The sequence below is a fragment of the Hydra vulgaris genome, chromosome 12 (assembly GCF_038396675.1).
Source record: "Hydra vulgaris chromosome 12, alternate assembly HydraT2T_AEP".
In the NCBI taxonomy this organism is placed as follows: Eukaryota; Metazoa; Cnidaria; class Hydrozoa; order Anthoathecata; family Hydridae; genus Hydra; species Hydra vulgaris.
In genome coordinates, this window is record NC_088931.1 from 27615863 (window position 1) to 27635669 (window position 19807).

General features: G+C 27.7%; 1 protein-coding gene across 2 annotated transcripts in view; it reads right to left on the minus strand.

Moving 5' to 3' along the window:
* The window catches only part of LOC100199842 (coiled-coil and C2 domain-containing protein 1-like), a 92684-nt gene that overhangs the window by 21124 nt on the left and 51753 nt on the right, over positions 1–19807 (minus strand). For both annotated transcript variants that reach the window (XM_065812784.1, XM_065812785.1), the window contains exons 9-17: positions 8986–9058; positions 7381–7439; positions 6543–6725; positions 6378–6434; positions 5694–5837; positions 5402–5460; positions 5140–5256; positions 4958–5031; positions 4833–4888 (exon numbers count right to left, since the gene is read on the minus strand). In XM_065812784.1, coding sequence (XP_065668856.1) covers positions 4833–4888; positions 4958–5031; positions 5140–5256; positions 5402–5460; positions 5694–5837; positions 6378–6434; positions 6543–6725; positions 7381–7439; positions 8986–9058 — 822 coding nt within the window. The remainder of the gene's footprint in view (positions 1–4832; positions 4889–4957; positions 5032–5139; positions 5257–5401; positions 5461–5693; positions 5838–6377; positions 6435–6542; positions 6726–7380; positions 7440–8985; positions 9059–19807) is intronic.

The window sequence follows — 19807 nt, forward strand, 5'->3', positions numbered from 1 at the left end:
TTGGTTGTACACAATTAAAACTTTAATTCAAGCATCAAAGAAGACCCACACTGCAACCAAAAATAGAAGTGCAACTGTTTTAAAAATATCTCTAAAATTAATAATTGATAAATAAAAAAACAAAAAAGTGCATAAGTAAATGTGGATAGAATTATGGAAATAATTAAGCTAAAGTTTAATGAACTTGATTCCTGATAGATTTAATATTGATTATACACAAATATTTTTCGGATTCTATCAAAAAAAATGCAAGTTACAAAAAAAAAAAAGAACTGTTAGTTAAAAAATAAAAATTTATGATTTCTACCAATTGGACAAGTACTCTCAAATGTGAACAGGAAAGAAAAAAGCATGTTTCAATCCGAAATGATAATAAAACAAAACATTAAAAAAAGAGGCTTTTTTTTAGTTAATATAAAGGAATTGGACTTAAAGTTCCTTAAAAAATTGAAGATTGGGCTTTCTAAGCTTTAAAAACTTAAACCAAAAAGTTCTCTGTTATATCTGGTGCTTTAGGTCTTCATTTATTATGAACTGCAAGTATCACTAAAATTCAAAATCAATAAAAATACTAGATATTTCAGACTGCACACATTAAATATTGAAAGATTAAATCGATAAAAAGATTGCATTAAAAGGTCCGACTACTTTGTTTGATAAAAATTTTAAAAAGTCCATGTAACAGAGTAAATGATTTTATTGAAAAAATTTGTCAAAAAAAAATTACATTTATGTAGACATATTTTTACATTACTAAACTTTGCTGAAAACTACAATTTTTTACATCAAGATGCACTACAAGGATGCTTTGAAATCAAAAACCAAGCCACTTTGCATTCATTTGTTATTTATAGAAGTCTTCAACACAATACAAACTCATACTTTTAGAAGAGTTACAACCTTGATTCATTATTGTATTTAACCATAATTCAACAATTGCATATATTTATTAATGGTGTAAGTTTTTAATATAAAAATTATAACAATAATTAAACAATAAAAATTGTGAGGTATCTGTAATGATATTTCTTTATTACTAATGAAAGTGCCATCAAATGAAGAGTTCCTGTGTGTTGAACACTCTGCCAAGCAATTTGTAGCAAGAGAAAGTCTAAAAACACTAAAAGATCCTATAAATTCATTTAAAAAATTGTTTGAATGGAGTAGAAAAAGTTTCAAAAGAATTTTTGTACAAATTTTAAATAAGAAGAACATTATGCAACATTATTAAACTACTGTTCAACCATTGTTATGCAACATTACTCAAAAACTGTTCAACCATTGTTATGCAACATTACTCAAAAACTGTTCAACCATTGTTATGCAACATTACTCAAAAACTGTTCAACCATTGTTATGCAACATTACTCAAAAACTGTTCAACCATTGTTATGCAACATTACTCAAAAACTGTTCAACCATTGTTATGCAACATTACTCAAAAACTGTTCAACCATTGTTATGCAACATTACTCAACAACTGTTCAACCATTGTTATGCAACATTACTCAAAAACTGTTCAACCATTGTTATGCAACATTACTCAAAAACTGTTCAACCATTGTTATGCAACATTACTCAACAACTGTTCAACCATTGTTATGCAACATTACTCAAAAACTGTTCAACCATTGTTATGCAACATTACTCAACAACTGTTCAACCATTGTTATGCAACATTATTCAACAATTATTCAAATTTTTTAGAAACAAAAAATGTTAACTTACACCATTACACTGACCACTTTACAGATGAGAAAAGTACCATTCAGTTTATAGAAATGAAAATCTTTATACAATGCAGCAAACCCATACAATGCCAGATGCTTACACCAAGAATTTTCTAACCCCAAGAATTTATAAAGTATCTAATACTGATGTAAAATGATTTTGAGGCAACATTGTTAAAACATCTGAAGAGAGCCAATTATCCTTTTTAAATCCATATAGCAATCTTTTTCCTTAAAGACCTTTACTTGGTCACATAATGAAGACATTTTCTGGGTTCCAATAACACATATTCAAAATTTTATCTTTAAATGTAGATCTAATGAACAATTTTACGAACAATCAATGAACTCAAAAACTTGAACTTTACATTTATATATAATAACTATATGTATATATATGTTAGTATAACATTATTACAGTTAGCTAAATTATTACAATTATCAAGCTACTCATATACCTATAATTGTATTAAATCTTAAAAAGTTTTTGTTTACATAACTTCCTAATGTTTATTGTTTGACAATAATATTTATTACATAATTATATAATAAACAGAGACTCAATATAAGCAAGCAACTTTTAAATATTTGCTATTATCTGTATTCTGAATTTAAACACTAATTTAAAAAAATTTAAAAAATAATTAATTTGCTGCTCTCAGGTTTTATCTTCTGCTAGTTTTGTAAATTCCCAAAATCATTTGTTTTAAATTTGTTATTGGTTTTTTTGGTTTTTTAAGCCACCATTATGGATAACTTATGGTTTAAAAAATACATTTATTTCTAAAATTGAGTCCAGAAATTAATTAAAGCCTATAATAAAACTAATAAAAAGAGCTTCTGAGAAACTCTGACTTATTTAAAGCTTGAAATTTATTTAGATGATATTGAAACTTACTTAGATAATATTAGATTTTAGATGCAGTCAAGGGTAAGTAATCTTATTTGCCTGTTAGTTCCTAATTTTTTCTTAAAAGTCATTTTTAGCAAGGAGTTTTGAAAAATATTTTTAATTTTTGTGATGACAGAATGTTAACTTAAAATTTTTTGTTATGACAGAATGCATGTTCAGCAAAAATATTAATGAAACAAAAAATTCAAGATTTTAACATTAAAATATAGTCATTTTCAAAAAGAGCAATTTTTGAAAGAAAAAAAAACGTAAGTTTAATGATGATCTACCCAACTAGAATCTGCCCAACATCTGCTATACGCACCAAAAACTTTAAAAAAAAAGCAGTTAAAGGTTATTTAAATTTGTTACCTTGTCGATCTTGGTGTATTAATGACACAACAAACTGTCTTTATATGGTGTTCTCTTTAATTGAGATCATGTAGATTAAGTAAACAGAAAAAATAGGTCATACAATTCTGGCATTCCTTAAGGTTCTACACTATCTATACCTGTCACCTGTATTCAAATATGAATAAACAATACCATTAGTAACAAAAAGGTTGACGCTGATCAACCTTTACTTGAAAACACACTTAAAGCAACTTTTTGCTAGATAACATACCCATACTACCATTTACAGAACATGTTCCAATTTGGTGTGATTAAGCTACCAGAAGTTAAATTGGATGAAATCTGTATAAATGATTCTTATTTTACGGGTGCCAAAATATATAATGAACTATGATCAACAATTAAATTAGTTAAAAATTATCAACTATGAAATAACCTTATCAAAACTCATTTTAATATATAAATTATAAATATATAAATTAATTGATTTTTAACAATTTTATTTTACCTTTTTATTTACTTCAGTTTTCTGTATAAATATTCATAAATGATGATTGTAAAATTTTTTATTTACAATAACAGTTGTAAATGTTTTAAGTCCTACAGCATTGCAAAAACATATAATTGTAAATTTAGGACACACCTGATTTAACTTAAGTGTTTATCCTCAATAATGTTAAAGTTGAGATTTGTGTATAAAATATTGAATTTCAGATAAAACATGTAGATAGCTTGATTTTGATGAACATGACATAAGCAACAATTAAATGTATGAATTGATTTGGGGAAGTTCGTGTACCTAAGGCCTACTTGAAACTAGGACCAACCCACCTTATTTGAAAACTATAAAATTCTAAGTCATGCTTATCAGTCAGATAGCTAGTAAAAAAATTTATTTTTTAATGCCATTTTGGTTTTCAGAGAGATTGCCACGGCAAGTTATAATCGGAAAATGATTTTTAATAGTCTAAAGTAAAGTATTGCTGCTATATATACTGTTTTACAATCCTAGAGGAAATGCTTTTTTATAGGTTCTTGTATATTACATTGCTGGTTATCTAAGTACTAAATGTAATATTCAATAAGTTTCTCTCAACCCGGGTTTGTTAATAGATGATGTTTTTTCATGAGGTTATCAAGTCTTGTATTTAGGTCCATATAGTTTGCTTGTATCTATAACCATATGTGTGTTTTTCTGATAAAGAATTTGTTGATCACAAAATAGATAGTTGAATATTGATTGATACAATGTTTTTTTTATGGTTTTTTTTTGTTTATTTTTTTGCGGTTGTTTTGGGACTATTTTACGCATAAACTTATTTTACACCTAGACTTCATTTTACATGTTGATTCATTTTATGCGTAGACTTCATTTTATGCGTAGACTTCATTTTACGCATAGACTTATCAATTTTGCTCAGAACTATTAGTCAATTTTGTTACTTATATAAGTGTTGCAATCAAATTGTGTTACCTAATGTTTGGAACTGTTTGTGTAGTTATCTGGTACAAGTGACTTTTTAAATTTTTTAAAGTTAGTATACTTTACAGTGATGTATAGCAATGTAATATTTATATTTTAATTAAGAAAAATTTTGCTACACTCAATTTGTGAAAAAATCAGGTCCAAGGTACACAAACTTTCTCTATGTAACAAAACAATGTGTTTTAGTAAATACAATTTTTTTTTAATGTAACAACATGTGTATGTAACACTATTTTATTAGTGAGTACAACTTATTCTTTTAACATATAATAACATGTACATGTAACACTGTTTTTAAGTGATTATAACTTATTTTTTTAAACTGTTTGATAATTCTTTTTTTGCAAAAAACAATTACTAAAAAACCTACTTTAGGTATCGGAAACTCAAATGTGACATAGATATGCATATCTTTTGGCTGCCAACCTCAAATTAAAATAAAAATTTATAAAAAGTTTCAAATTTTCTATTTAAAATTTTTAAACTTAAGCTTACCAGCTGGCATTGGAACATTTATGCATCGAATGATATTAATTTCCAATTCTGAGTCACTCAAGTGTGGATTAGACCTAACAAATATAAATAAAATAATAATAATAATAATAATGAAAAATAAACTTTAAAAATAAAAAATTTAATAAAATATGTAAAAACATGATTTCAAAATCATGGACTACCTTACTATTGGAAATGATTGCATCTGATATTCACAATTAGGTACAATGCTTCCTTGGGCTTTGTACTGTAAAAGCGTTTCTAAATCTTTCTTTGAACTTTTTAGCAATGATTCAAAACTGTAAAACATTTATTTATTCTTTTAAAATTAAAAATTTTTGATGAAAAAAAGTGTTAAACAAAACAACAAATGCAAAAAATTTGAACAAAATAGTTTAAATTCAATAAATTTAAGCCCTTAGGTAATAAATATAGAAAATTTACTTTTTTGCAGCATCTAAGTTACCCAATAATTTATAATGTTCTGCATTTTTTTCAGAAGCCTAATTATAAAAAATGAATAATATTTTAAATTATAAATAAAAATATTCAAACTTTTATAAATTATAAACTAAAAAATGAAAAATATGTCCAAGTTATTATATAATTTACAGTTCCACTAACTTAATGTCATTAAAGTATGTACAATTGCTACATTAACTCAAGTGTATGTACCATGTGTCATTAAAATGAAACATGGTAGTCAAAATGTAACAATTAGCAATGTTGTTATTACCTCTATTTGCTTCCTTAGAGCATTTTCAATTATCATGTATTTATCTTCAGCAGAACCTGATATTAAAGCAGTTTCTTTTGGAGTATAATTACTTGGTGGTTCGTTTTTAATACCAGATTTATTTTTAAGTTTTACTTGTGGAACCTAAAAAGATATCAACAGATTGTGTTTCTAAAGAAATCATGTAAAAACAACAAAATTTATTTTCATATTGTTTAGAAATAATTTACAGATTGCTTATGACCATTTTAATCAGAAGAAAAAAAGTTGTTATAAATAAAAGCTCAAAATAATTAATTTCAGTTTTTTAATAAGTTCAAGCTAAAAAAAATTCCGAACAAGTGTTATTAACAGTGAGTAAACTATTATGTGACAAATAAACATTTTTATTGTTTTTATTATTTTAAAGTTGAATAGAATAGAAATCTTATGTAGAATATTGCTTCATGCTGTAACTCACGTCCTAAACATAAATTTCAATATTTAAAGATGTTTAAATGCTATTGTTAAGTTCGACCGAGATTTTACAATTAAGGTTAAACAGCACACATAATAATTTTACTAACAATTAAAGTACAAGAAACTGGTTTCACGTTCTTTAATTAACAGAAGACTTGAAATATTACAAGTTATATAAATCATGAAAGCATGTTTTTTAATGTACATCAAAAATTACACACATACAGTTGTTACATCAACTCTCAATCCATTTTGCGCAGCAACAACCATCTGATCAAGACCCTAGAGAGAAAAAAAACCACAAGACGTTTTTAAACAATTTCATAAACATTTTCTAAACAACAAACATAACGAATTTTTTATCGTTTACTTATGAAAATATTATTATACTTTTGCTTGCTTTAGATATTCTCTTGCGGATTCAATATCTCCTTCTTTTTTAGCATTTAAAGCTGCCATTTTGAATTCTTTCTGACGATTGACTAAAAATTCATACTCTTTTTGATTACGAAAAGTTGGAGCTGCTGCAGGCAAAGTTGATTGATGTTGAGGGTTCATTTGGGGTGCAGGCAACTAAATTATAATATAAAAATTAAAATAAAAAAAGCTGCAATTATGCAGCATATAGTCATAAAAAAATATAAACATTTTAGTGAACAAGACAACATATATTTCTAATTAATATTAATACATTTCAATGTTAAAGATAATGAAAAATGGTGGTCCTAAGTTAGAACTTTGTTTATCAGAATGAACTATACCAATCAGATTAGTAATCTGTCATTACCAGTTCTTCCCTTGAAGATTTAATTATAAAATACTATTAGTCTCTGGTTTCTTTTTTTTAATGTTTTAACTTTAATATTAAAAAATTCTATTTAGGTTTCTTATGTATCAAGTTTAAGGCTGTTTAAGTTTTTCATGTATTAAGTTAAAGGCTTGTCAGATAATAATAATTTTGCATAGTAAGATCTTCCACAAACCTTTTTTCTTTAGCTTAACAAGTCACTGATTTTATTGTTATTATCTCAGCAAAAAAAACTTATAAAGTGATAACAATTTTTTAAATTAGAATTATTACTAAATTTTAGAATTCTGTTTATCATGATTTTTTTATTGGAAATCACATAAATATATTAAAAGATGTTATGTTAACTAAAAAACTATTTTGAAACTAAAATGTTCCTTGAATGATAACGTCAAATAAAAAATATTTAAAAAAAATCACCTGAGGAGTAGATTCCGGCTCTTCCACAGAAGTTGTAACACCAGGTATAGGTGCAAAACCTATGTATATAATATATAATTATATTAACAAAACTTATAAATCAACAAAAATAATATTTTTAAAAATGTTTAAAAATTTTAAAATCACTTTTTATGTTAAAAAAAATTATAACTTAATAAAAATAGTTTTAAAATGAAAAAGATATTAATTCTTTTTCATTCTTAAATTATTTTTAAGCTTTTAAGAGAAAGAGCCTCATCAGAAAAATCAACCCAAATACGATAACAGTATAACAGGAAAAAATATGGCAACAGTATATCAAGAAAAAATAGGAGATTTGAAGAAGTAGAGAAATGGAATCAGGAATTTGATTATGGAAAGCACGATAAAGAGAAGCAAACTTAGCAGATGCTAACTTTGTAATAGATTGTATTGATAGTTTCCATGAGAGGTCAGTAGTGAAACATAATCCAGAAAAGACTTAAAGAAAAGGACTCAGTGAGATTGTTGCCATTGATTAATATAGAAATGTCAACAGTATTGCAATAGTTGTTTGCAGTAAATAACTGAGTTTTGTTGGAGTTGTCAGGAAAATCATTAACGTAAATGAGAAACAATACAGGACTAAGGATAAAACCTAGAGGTAGCCCAGAAGTTACTGGAAACGAAGAAGAAAGTTGACGTTTAAGGATGACTTTAATACTGTGGCTAGAAAGAAATTTAATATTTTAATAATATTCAATAATTTCATTTAAAGAATATTTAATAATTTCAAAAAACTTTCTCAGATACACCTTATGAAGCATACTTACGGAGAAGACCAGCATGCCAAACATTATTGAAAGCATTTGATGTGTCAAGAGCAATAGCCCTTGACTCACAGCCTCTATCTAATATACAATAGAAACTTTCAGTTAGTTAGCAATTCAGATGTAGAATGAGAAGATCGAAAACCATATGAATTGTCAGAAAGTAAATTAATAGTCTCAAGATGGAATGTTAGAAATTTGTTGATTAAAGACTCAAAGACCTTGATAATGATGAAAAAAGACTGACCGGACAATAGTTGGAGATGTTTTGTTGAAACTTGTTTAAAATTTGTTGAAAGCCTTGTCAAGCATTGTTTGCAATAAGCAATATGATGCTTTATATTATGTCTTCTTGGATCATCTTTTACTACTGATCTCTTATGGAAATTATATATGTAACCAATTAATCTTACCCCTTTGTTTTCTCTTTTATCTTTTTTATGTAATATAGTTTATTTATCATTAAATAAACTAAAAGTAGCTAGTAGAAAACTCAAATTTAAACATCACACACAAACACAAAAGTAAACTTGTTAAAGTAAAATAAACTAAATGTTGTAATAAAAGAATTTGGGTTTGCTGAAATTTAGAAAAATTTATTCATTCATTCTTTTTTATTTCACTATGAAAGAAATTTAATTTTTCTTTAAAAAAACAAAAGTGAAATAAAAATATTTTATTAAAAAAAATAATAGTCAAGATTTCTTTTCAAGAATTATTTTTCGAGATATCAACAAACAATAATAGTAGTTTTTTATGAACTGAAAAAATTTAATTTCAAAAAATGCAAACTTACCAGGTGGAACAGGTAACTCATTGTAATCTATAGGTATGTTTTTTTTGAAGTTTTCTATGGCATCTTTATATTGCTAAAATAAATGACATTAACATATTATTGTGTGTTGATATGTACGTATATAATATTTATATATATATGCAACCCTCGGAATTAGGGTCGCCATTCAGCAATGTCGACCTAACTGTGGGCCTAGAGGCAAAAAATCGCTGACCTCATTTCGATATTGTATGATCAAACCTTTGCTTTACATTTTTTCTGCCGACCTCACACAAATGAGGGTTGGCAAATTATCGCCAAACTTATTTTTACCAAATTCCAAGGGCTGATATATTTAAATATACATATATATATATATATATATATATATATATATATATATATATATATATATATATATATATATATATATATATATATATATATATATATACATATATATATATATATATATACATATATATATGTAAATTATGTTAGTGTATTTTACATATATATATATATATATATATATACATATATATATATACATATATATATATATATATATATATATATATATATATATATATATATATATATATATATATATATATATATATATATATATATATATATATATATATATATATATATACAGAAGTGGCACCAAGTCATGACCACAGTTGCAAAACAAGAGAATTTTATTCATTTTTGGCACAATTTAAAATAAAACAGCACCACATTGAAATAAAAATGACTCTGCATTGTCAGTAATAAGCACCACTAATAAAACATAAGAAATTCTGACTAAAAGACTAGTATTTTGTATGTCCTCCATGTGCATCGAGCACGGCCTGTACACGTCTTGGCATAGACTGTACCAGGTTTTGGATGGTGTCAACAAGGATTGCGAGCCATGCAACTTGCAAATTTTGACACAAATCATCCAGATTGCTGGGTTTGGCTTTCTGTACCTTTCTGAAGAGCTCCTCTCACAAATTTTCAATGGGGTTCAGGTCAGAACTTTGTGGAGGCCATTCAATAGCATTGGTACGGCCACATTTGAGATATTCCATTACTTTTTTAGCTTTGTGGCAAGGAGCATTGTCCTGTTGAAAGAAAAATGGTTTCTTTTACCAAATAGTTTGTTTGCTGATAGTTTCATTTGTGTTTTTAATATTTCTAAATATTTATCTTAGTTTACCATGTCCGTACAACAATATAATGACCTACACCTGATCCTGACATGCAACCCTAAATCATAAGAAAGCCTCCTCCATGCTTTACTGTGGGAGCTACACACAGAGGACCAAACTGTTCACCAACTTTCTCCTCACATAAGTTCTTTTAGCTCCACAGAAAACAGTAAAGGTACTTTTATCACTCCATAATAATTTATTCCATTGTGCGACAGTCCAGGTTTTGTGCATCTTTGTGAATGCTCTTCTTTTTGTGATGTTATCAGGTCGCAATAAAGGCTTCTTCGCAGCAATTCCTCCATTCAAACCAGCTTGCTGCAAGCGTTTTCTAACTGTCCTTGCTGCCAGATGAACTTCATGGTTTTTTCCCATGTAGCTTGCAAGATCTGAAACCGTGGCAAAACGATTGGACAAACTTGCCCGAACCAAAAGTCGATCCTGTTTTGTGGTAGTTTTACAAGGTCGTCCAACACGCTTTAAGTCTGCCACTGTACCGGTGTCTTTCTCATTTCTGGCTATTCTGGTAACAGTTGACAGTCCAATTTTCATTTGCTCAGCAATATCTCTGTAAGAAATGCCTTGTTTAAACATAACAATGATCTTCAGTCGTTGCTCAGTTGATAGCTTCTGATACATGGCATACACAATGTTCTGCAAAATTATAACAAAAAAATAATAAAATGTTTGTTTAATGAAAGAAAACATGATTTCAATCATTATTTAACAACAACAAATGTTTAGAAACACAATAAAACTTCCAAAAAATTGTTAATTATTGCTAATTAAGATTAATTAATCCTAATTAGCACTGCTAATTATAATTATAATTAAATCTAATTAATTAATTCTCAATATTAGCTCCATGTTTCGGTATGATATGTAGTCGAGTGATAATACATTTATTTCAAGTAAATATCTACTAAAACAATGCTAGAAATCTTAAACTTACCAAACCGATATCAACAATTTCTGATCAAATCAACACAGAACAGTAATTAACAAAAATTACAGTAATTATAATAACAAAAATAATGATACTTGGTTGCTAATAACGCGCCACATCGGTAACTAGATATTTAGTAAGGTTTCCAAATAAAAATCGCAACAAAAATTAGTTATTATTGCCTAAGTACACTATTAGAGAGATCAAAATATGCGTGTGGTCATGACTTTGTGCTACCACTGTGTATATATACATATATATATACACATATATATATATATACACACACACACACACACACATATATATATATATATATATATATATATATATATATATATATATATATATATATATATATATATATATATATATATATATATATATATATATATATATATATATATATATATCATCCTATAATATATTACCATAAAATGTAAACTTTGTGTCTTAAAAAAAAATTATTTTAAAAGGTCAGAAAATGTTTAAAAAATTTTGAAATAATTTTTTTTACTAATAGATGGCCTGCCCAAAATGGATGTTCTTGTAGTAGCCTTCAAACTTCTCCCTCCCTACCTCCGCAGTTTAAAATGATTTTTAAATATCACTTTGAAAATAAGGTTGTAAAAGGCATTTCTTTGAACAAATTATTTTTTTTTAAATCTGATTCACTCCGAACAAGGCTGCAAGCAACCACTATTAAGTTGGGAGTTACTAGAAAAAAAGAATAGAGTTATAGAGCAAGGAAACTGTTGACAGAAGACTTAAAAAGTTGGAGAGGGTAAAAACCATGGAGTAGAATGAGGCTTGACTTAGAACCGACAAGAAGGAATAAAAGCATCTATTCCTGCCTGAATCCAGGAGGTTATGTAGGAGGCGCATTTTTCAGTTGAGAGGGAAAAGATATCAGCCCAAGGACCGTCACAAAGAAAATCATGAAAAGAGCCCCAATCAGCTTTAGGCTAGTAGTAAGTAGTGTGATGATAGGATGAGTTTAAAAATCAAGTACAAGATGAAAGATTTAAAAAGAACATTGCATCAGAACCACCTAAGGGAGAAAAAGAAGAAACTGAACACAAGCTAGGATCAGAGACTAGACATAAATCAAGGAATTAAGGTAAATGATTAGGGTTAACAGAAAAACGAGTCACAAAGTTAACTATCGGAGTAAGAGATTGAGAAATTATAGGCAGAAGTTATAGGCTTTAGTGCCAGCAGGATAAGTGGCATTGGAGCCAACCCATTCAATGTGATGAGCATTTAAATTAAAGATATTGAAGTTCAAAAATAACTAAAACTTAATACAATATTAAATAAAAAAACTTAATAAAACTAAAAGTTTTTGTAATCATTATTTTTTATTATTATTTAAATCAAAAAGAATATGAAGAGAAAGAAATCATTCTGAAAAAGCTTTCGTTTGGTTTTTCCATTTTCCTAAAGTAAAATAAAATAGCGAGCTAAAGTTCATAGGTTCATTCATTTAAAAATTAAATTTGTGCAATTACTATAATTGTTATTAAGAAATTTTTACTTTAATTTTAGTTTTTTAAAAAATAACTAAAACTTAATAAAACTTTTGTTAAGTTATTGTAACCACTATTTTTATTAACATTAAGTCAAAAAGAATATGGAAAAGAAACAAAACTTTCTGAAAAAGTGTTCATTTTTAGTTAATCATTTTTATCTTTAGAAAAAAAAAAATTTATTATTTTTTTTAAACGTTTAATTAGTAATTAAATAACAGTTTTAAACATTAACCAACTTATTTTTAAAATTCATTTTTTGGCGCCTAATTATTTTTTAATCCATTTTATTGTTCTAAAGAAAAAATGAACTCGCTAAAATAAACAGGAAATTAGTTATTTACTTATGCTTTTAAAATTAAAACATTTTTTTTCTATTTTTAAATAAATAAAAAAACCAATAAAGAATAAATGTTTTTTAGGAGCTTTTTTTTTAGGCATCCATACCACTCCAGCTAGGGTTTTCAATCGGTTTTGACCAATAACCACGGTTTTTTTGTCTAAACCGATATAAATGAACACCGTTGGTTTTAGCAAAAAGGGTTTTAGCGATTTTAGGTTTTTTAGCGATTTTTTTGTATAATGTCTTTTGAATGTTTATTTATTATAAAAAGGTATAAAAAATCAAATTTGTAATTAAACTTTTATTTTGTTATTTAGATTGTATTTTGCTGGAAAGCTTAACATGTCTTTTCATTTTCAAAATTATTCAAGTATTCCAAAAAAAATGTTTGAATATCAAATAAAACACCCAAATATATTCAAATATAGAGTATTTGAATTCTCAAATATGACAGCCTATTCTTTATATTAAAAATTTTTATTTTTAAAAAAACATACAGATATTTTCAGTGTTTATTTTGGTTCAACAAAATATTAAAATATAGGTATGTAATAAAAAATAATTCATGATAATGTTTCTATCAATTATTTAATTTTTTGAAAATATATTTATCATCCAGATAAATCATGTCATCAGTTTGAAAGTTTGCTGCACAGCATAAAATTCTAAATTCAAGAGATGTTGAAGGCATCTGTAATAGATGTAGTTCTGTTGTAACATGCTATAGTGGATCCACAACTACTTTGAGTAATCATATTTTATGTCATGGAATTACTATCAATAGTCCTTTGACTGGAGAATCAAGCAGCAGCTAAAATTCACCACCAAAAAAAAAATTAAAATCATGGACAGTTATTTACAAAAAACAAGCCTTAAAGAAATTGTAACTGATCTTGCTACAAATGGTGTTTCAATTAATTTGATAACTAACAACAAATTTATTCGCTCATCCATTAAACAAAGAAGATATCATCTTCCTCCTCCTGTGTGAATTTAATCCATCAACTCCAACAACTGTGATGAATTTAATCCATCAAGATTTTTCTGATAAAAAGGAAGTAATGAAACAAGAAATTATCAAAAAAATTCAAATGGGACAAAATTCAGCTTAACGCATGATGAATACATATCTTTAAGGCACAGAAGGTACATTGGTGTCAAACAAATGCGAATGTAAGAAAACCTATAAAACTGCCCTCATTAGGATTCATGGCTCCTGTCTGAAAGTTTAATACAAAATGTTACGGATCATTTGAATTCATTTGGTGTCTGTATGGAAAGAAATGTAATAGGTTCTACTCAAGATAGTGCAGCAATCAACAAGAAGCTCATGCAGTAAACAGACATTGTTAATCAGTTTTACTTTAATCATGCAATTCATCTTGGTGTAAGCGACACATTATACAAGAAAAAAAAGACACAAATGTACCGATTCCCAAGAAAACGGACATTGATTCAAAAGAAGATGAACAGGGAATTTATGATGATAATTTTAGTTTTTTATTTTAATTTTATCATTATACAATGAGATTATTTGTTTACTACCCTGAAATTTTGATGAATGATCAAAAAGTAGTGAAATTCATAAAAATGTCATCAGTTCGTAATCAAATTTTTCAGAAGAAAGATCCTGAAGAATTTGGTATAGAAATCAAACTGAATCTGGATGTTCATCATCATTAGAATTCACTTTTTTCAATGACTGCACTTTTGTTAAAAACTAAGAAATGTTTATTCCAGACATTTAATGAACTAAATGCTCATGATGTAATCAACTAACTAGATTTTGATTCATTAGCTTCATTATATGCCACTTTAGAGCCAGCAAAACTAGCAGTGGAATTCCTTAGCAGAGAAGGTGCAACTCTATCAACAGCAGATACTGTTCTAGAACTCATGCTTGCAAAACTATTTGCTATGAATATATAACTCCCATCATTATTGCATTCAAATTTAAAAAGCGTGTCAATGAAAGAATTAACAGAAATGTTATGCAGTTGTTAAGGTGCCTAAAAGATCTTTCAGTTGTTCCATTAAAAAATACTTGAAATTTTGCTGGAAAACTTACGTTTAGGTTTTTTGTATTTATTTCTAATGATGAGGAACCACTACTAACTGAAACACCATGTACAACATCAGAAAGTTCACCTGTTTCTCTTAACGATGAACGACACGCACTTCTCAATAAATATAGCATCACACACTTACTTAAATCTACTGATCAATTCAAAAGACTTAAGCAAGAGTTTTTGTTGTACCCAAATACGGGCAAAAAAACAGAAAATCTTGAAAAATTTACAATGTGATTCTCTCTCCCCCACATTAACGGATGTCAAACACATTTTATTGAGCTGCAATACTTTCTGCACAAAAACCAGATCACGACTATCTGATGAATCATTAAAATTTGTAGTGAAATACAAACGTTAGGAAACAATTTTTCAAGCTGACTATCATAGATCCATTTAAGTGCAGATTCTAGTGATTTTTTTGATCAAATTTCAATAATAACAAACTAAGTTTAAGAAACAAATTCTCTGAAAACACATCTTTTGATTCAGCATGATTCAATACTTTCTCCAGTAATCTGCATTTATCAATCATGTCTTCTTCTATTTTATCAATACATTTGATATGATAAAGCAACTATGATGTAGTGGTTAGAGTTTTGACTCTAACCACTGTGCCACTGGGCTAGAGCCAACATCAAACGATATCATCAAAGGTAAGTGGTTTGATGCCGGCTCTAGCCCAATAACCAACATTAGTAAGGAAGGAGGCTTGAACTTTCTGGTTAAATGCTCCTTGGCAGTGGTCTGTGATAAGACCAGTAAGTCTTTTGGAGTACCTTAATAACAAAACAAAACAAAAAATTCATGTCAAAATCATACAAAAACTCAAATGGCCTTATTGTAATTGAAAAGCTTCAAACTAATCACGTATTGATTCTTCAGCTGTTAAAACAGCTGTTAAAACAGCTGAAGAATCAATACGTGATTAGTTTGAAGCTTTTCAATTACAATAAGGCCATTTGAGTTTTTGTATGATTTTGACATGAATTTTTTGTTTTGTTGAGTTTTTGACTTTATGAAAATAGGAATTTATTTTTATTAAAATCCCAGAAAACTGTTTTAATCTCAGCTTTATTGTAAACAATCTGCAAAGCGTAATAATCTATTTACTTTTCAAATATAAAATGTCAGACAACGGTTCGGAAATCAATACTTTTTATTCTTATCATTTTCTGTTGTGAAACATTCGTCAGATGTTTTTTTTTCTGCAATTTTTTGCATGATCATTAATTGATTTTTTATATATTTTGCACAGTTCATGTTATGCAATTATTTTTTTGTTTCCATGTTGAATTAAAAAAATATTCTTTAACTTTACTGTTTTTCTGATGGAATTCCTTTTTTTTAATATAGCATTTGCTTGTAATTTGCAAATGAACACAGTTATTTTTGTTAACTGGGTCAAGCAATATATCTTGTATTTTAAAACACCCTAGCACTGTGGTCTTGTTTGCTAATAATTGATATTTAACTGAAACTATAGCATAGTATGCTAAAGTATCAAGACGATTTGTCTTTTGTTAACTATGGTGTTCGCCATGCTGAATGATTGCTCTACGTGAAGACTACCAAATATACTTAGGCATGCTTTGACAATTTTACTAACCTCTAAATATTTTTAACACCTAAAATCTTCTGCCCACCAATATAATGATGCTTAGTGTTTTAATACATCAACTTTGTTGCAAAAAAATGCAAGAAGTATACTAAAAACCTTTTTTTTTTGCCGAGAAAGCACTCATCTATGTTTAAAAAAAAAAAAAATTATTTTCTTATCAAAAACAAGCTCAGTATGAAAAACTTCACTTAATATTACTCGCAGCTTAGGGGTTACCCATAAAGTGCGTACGCTTTCTTTTCCACCCACCCCTCCCCCCAGCATTTTGCTATACGCTTTTTAGAGTAACCTCCACCTTCCGAAAAGTACCTATGCTTTTAACTTTTGAACATTTTATGATATTTTTTTTATGTTAGTGTCTCCTAACTTTTATAATAGACTACCTGCTCCCCATCTTATATAAACCATTTGAAGACTCCCTCTCCCTCATCCGAGTGTACGTACTTTATGGACAATCCCTTATACGAAGCAGTTATTCTAAAAACTTTTAAATTTTTTAAAACAAGATGATCTTTAGATCTCTAAAACTTACAATAGCTTTAATGGTATGCTTTACTCCATTTGCGAAAGTAATGCCAATATGCACATTACGCGGAGTGCCATATGGCAATATAAATGTATCTATTTTTTTTGACTTAATCTTTTCTGACTTAATCATCAATTAACTTCTTGCAAAATGGAATTTCTAATATTCAAAAAAGTTAATTTGAATGAATTAAAAAGGGAAAAAACTATTGCAAATATTGATCTTATGAAAATTTCAGTTAAAGAAAACATATTTGCTTAAATGCAAAGATTGTTGTATTAAAAAATTTATATAATTTTTTCACAAATCAATACCAAAAAATATTTGGAAATTTCTTGAAACTTAAAAGAACTTTAAATGAGTTTTCGGAATTTTGGGAATTCCCAGAAAAAACTTATCTATGTTTTAAACATAACATCAAAAAAAAAAGAGAACAACAAAACTTCTATTTTAAAGAGAACATCTCTTATTTTTTGAATATTTAGCATGGTTCTATATCACTATCTTTTTCTAAAGATTTTTCATCAAAAATATTTTTCTTTTTCTTTTTCTTGTTCTTTCACCTGAAAGAGAACTGAATTTGTTAGAGTTTTTGTTAGAATTCATTAGGTAGATTTTTAGCTTTTATAATATATATTTTGTAGAAATCATCAGTGTATTAATTAAACAAAAAGTCCATTATTTTCTTGAACCCTTTTCATGTGGTGACCGTAATATTACGGTTTAAAAAAATTTTACAACAATGTGAAAGTTTATTATATTTGTTTGTTTTTCTTTAAGTTTTTTTATTTTTTATTTTGGCTTTAATAGTTTGAATCGAAGGTATATATAAAGAATTTTAAGAAAAATTTGGCAGTTTCATTTTTTTAATTTTTTTTTATGTTAATTAAAAGTCATTTTTTCATGTGTTTGAGGAGTCCAGAAATAACCTACAAAAATAAATTATGGCAGATAAAAAGAAAAATTAGAGAAATTGTAAATTGACAGCAGCCGAATTGGAAGCGTTTATTCAACACATTGATTCCAATACAGAAGATGGAAGTGACATTTCACTTGACAATTCTGATTTTGGTAGTTCTGATGAGTTCTTGCGAGGTAGTTCTGATCAGTAGTTCTGATCAGTTCTTGGTAGTTCTGATCAGTTCTTGCGAGGATGAGGATGCTGGATCTGGTGCAGACGATAGAACATTCAATTATGATGCTGAAGACGATGAAGTGTTTCAGTTAACTAATGCACCACAACATCTACCTTTTCATCTATTTTCTCTATCTAGAAAGAATTCACTCAAACTTGACCTGCAATGCAATTGCAACCATCTAAGGATTATCTGAAAAATTTGAAAATCGTCTTGAGATTACTATACTATCTTCTTAGGAAAGGTTATACAGTGTTCATGGATAACTTCTATGCATCTCTATCACTGTTCAGAGAACTCATACAAAACTTAACTGATCTAGTTGGTATTGTTCATTTGAACAGAAAACATCTGCAGATTTAAAAAATAAAATAACTTGTGGTAAAATAATTTCAAGGTTCTGCAAAAAATTGATATCTTTGAAATGGCACAACAAAAAAGATATTTCAATGATGTCAAATTATCACCCCACTGCAGTTCAAGAAGTTGTTAGCTATCGTGGTACTAAAGAAAAAACAGTGGTCATCTGTGATTACAATGCTAACATGGGTGCAGTTAATGTATTGGACCAAATGCTGGTGTCATATCCAGCTGAAAAAAAAATGACATAAAGTTTGGTATAAAAAGTTATTCTGTCATCTGATCAAGTTACCTTGAACTCTTATGTGCTGTAAAAGAAAGACCAAAATAACAAACTCAATCATGTTATGTTTTGTTTGAAACTCATTGAGCATCTGATTTAGGAATATCATATGCCAAAGCAACAAGTTTGCATTGATTGCCTGACATCTTTCAAAGGTGATGCTTTGCAAATTACCGCCAGATTTTCAAATTTTATGTACCTGCCACAGACAAGAAAGTAAATGCTCAACAAGGTTGTGCTGTTTGTTCTGCACATAAAATTTGCAAAGACGCATGCATTCAGTGTGCTGACTGTAATGTTGGTTTGTGTGCAGCATCTTGCTTCTAAATCTACCACATTACCAAAAAGAAAATTAATTTTATTGCATCTAATTTTGATGCAAGTGATTCAGCAATTAGTCTAGTAATGGAATCTTTTTCAATGTTTACAACTTCCTTCAATACGAAAAGAATTTCTTTTACCCAAATTTTAAAGAACAAACAAAATTCACATGACTTTTCCATCTTGTAGTACTTAATGACTTTACTGTTGATTTGCAAAACTTTGATTCAAAAATCTGTAGACACACTAAAAAAATTATACATAACTTGACTTTTTGAAAAAAATTTTATAATTTTTAGCTTTGAACTGCAATAACAAAATTTAAGGAGTGACAGACACAAGGAATATAAAAATCTTGTAAGTTTATAACAGTTATACGCTTCTGAACACAAACCTTTTTACCTTTCACATTGGACCTTGTCCATGAATATCCATGAACCAGATGTCTTATTTATTTGGAGGTTACAACAGATATTGAAGGATTACACCACAGATTTAAATATAACTGAT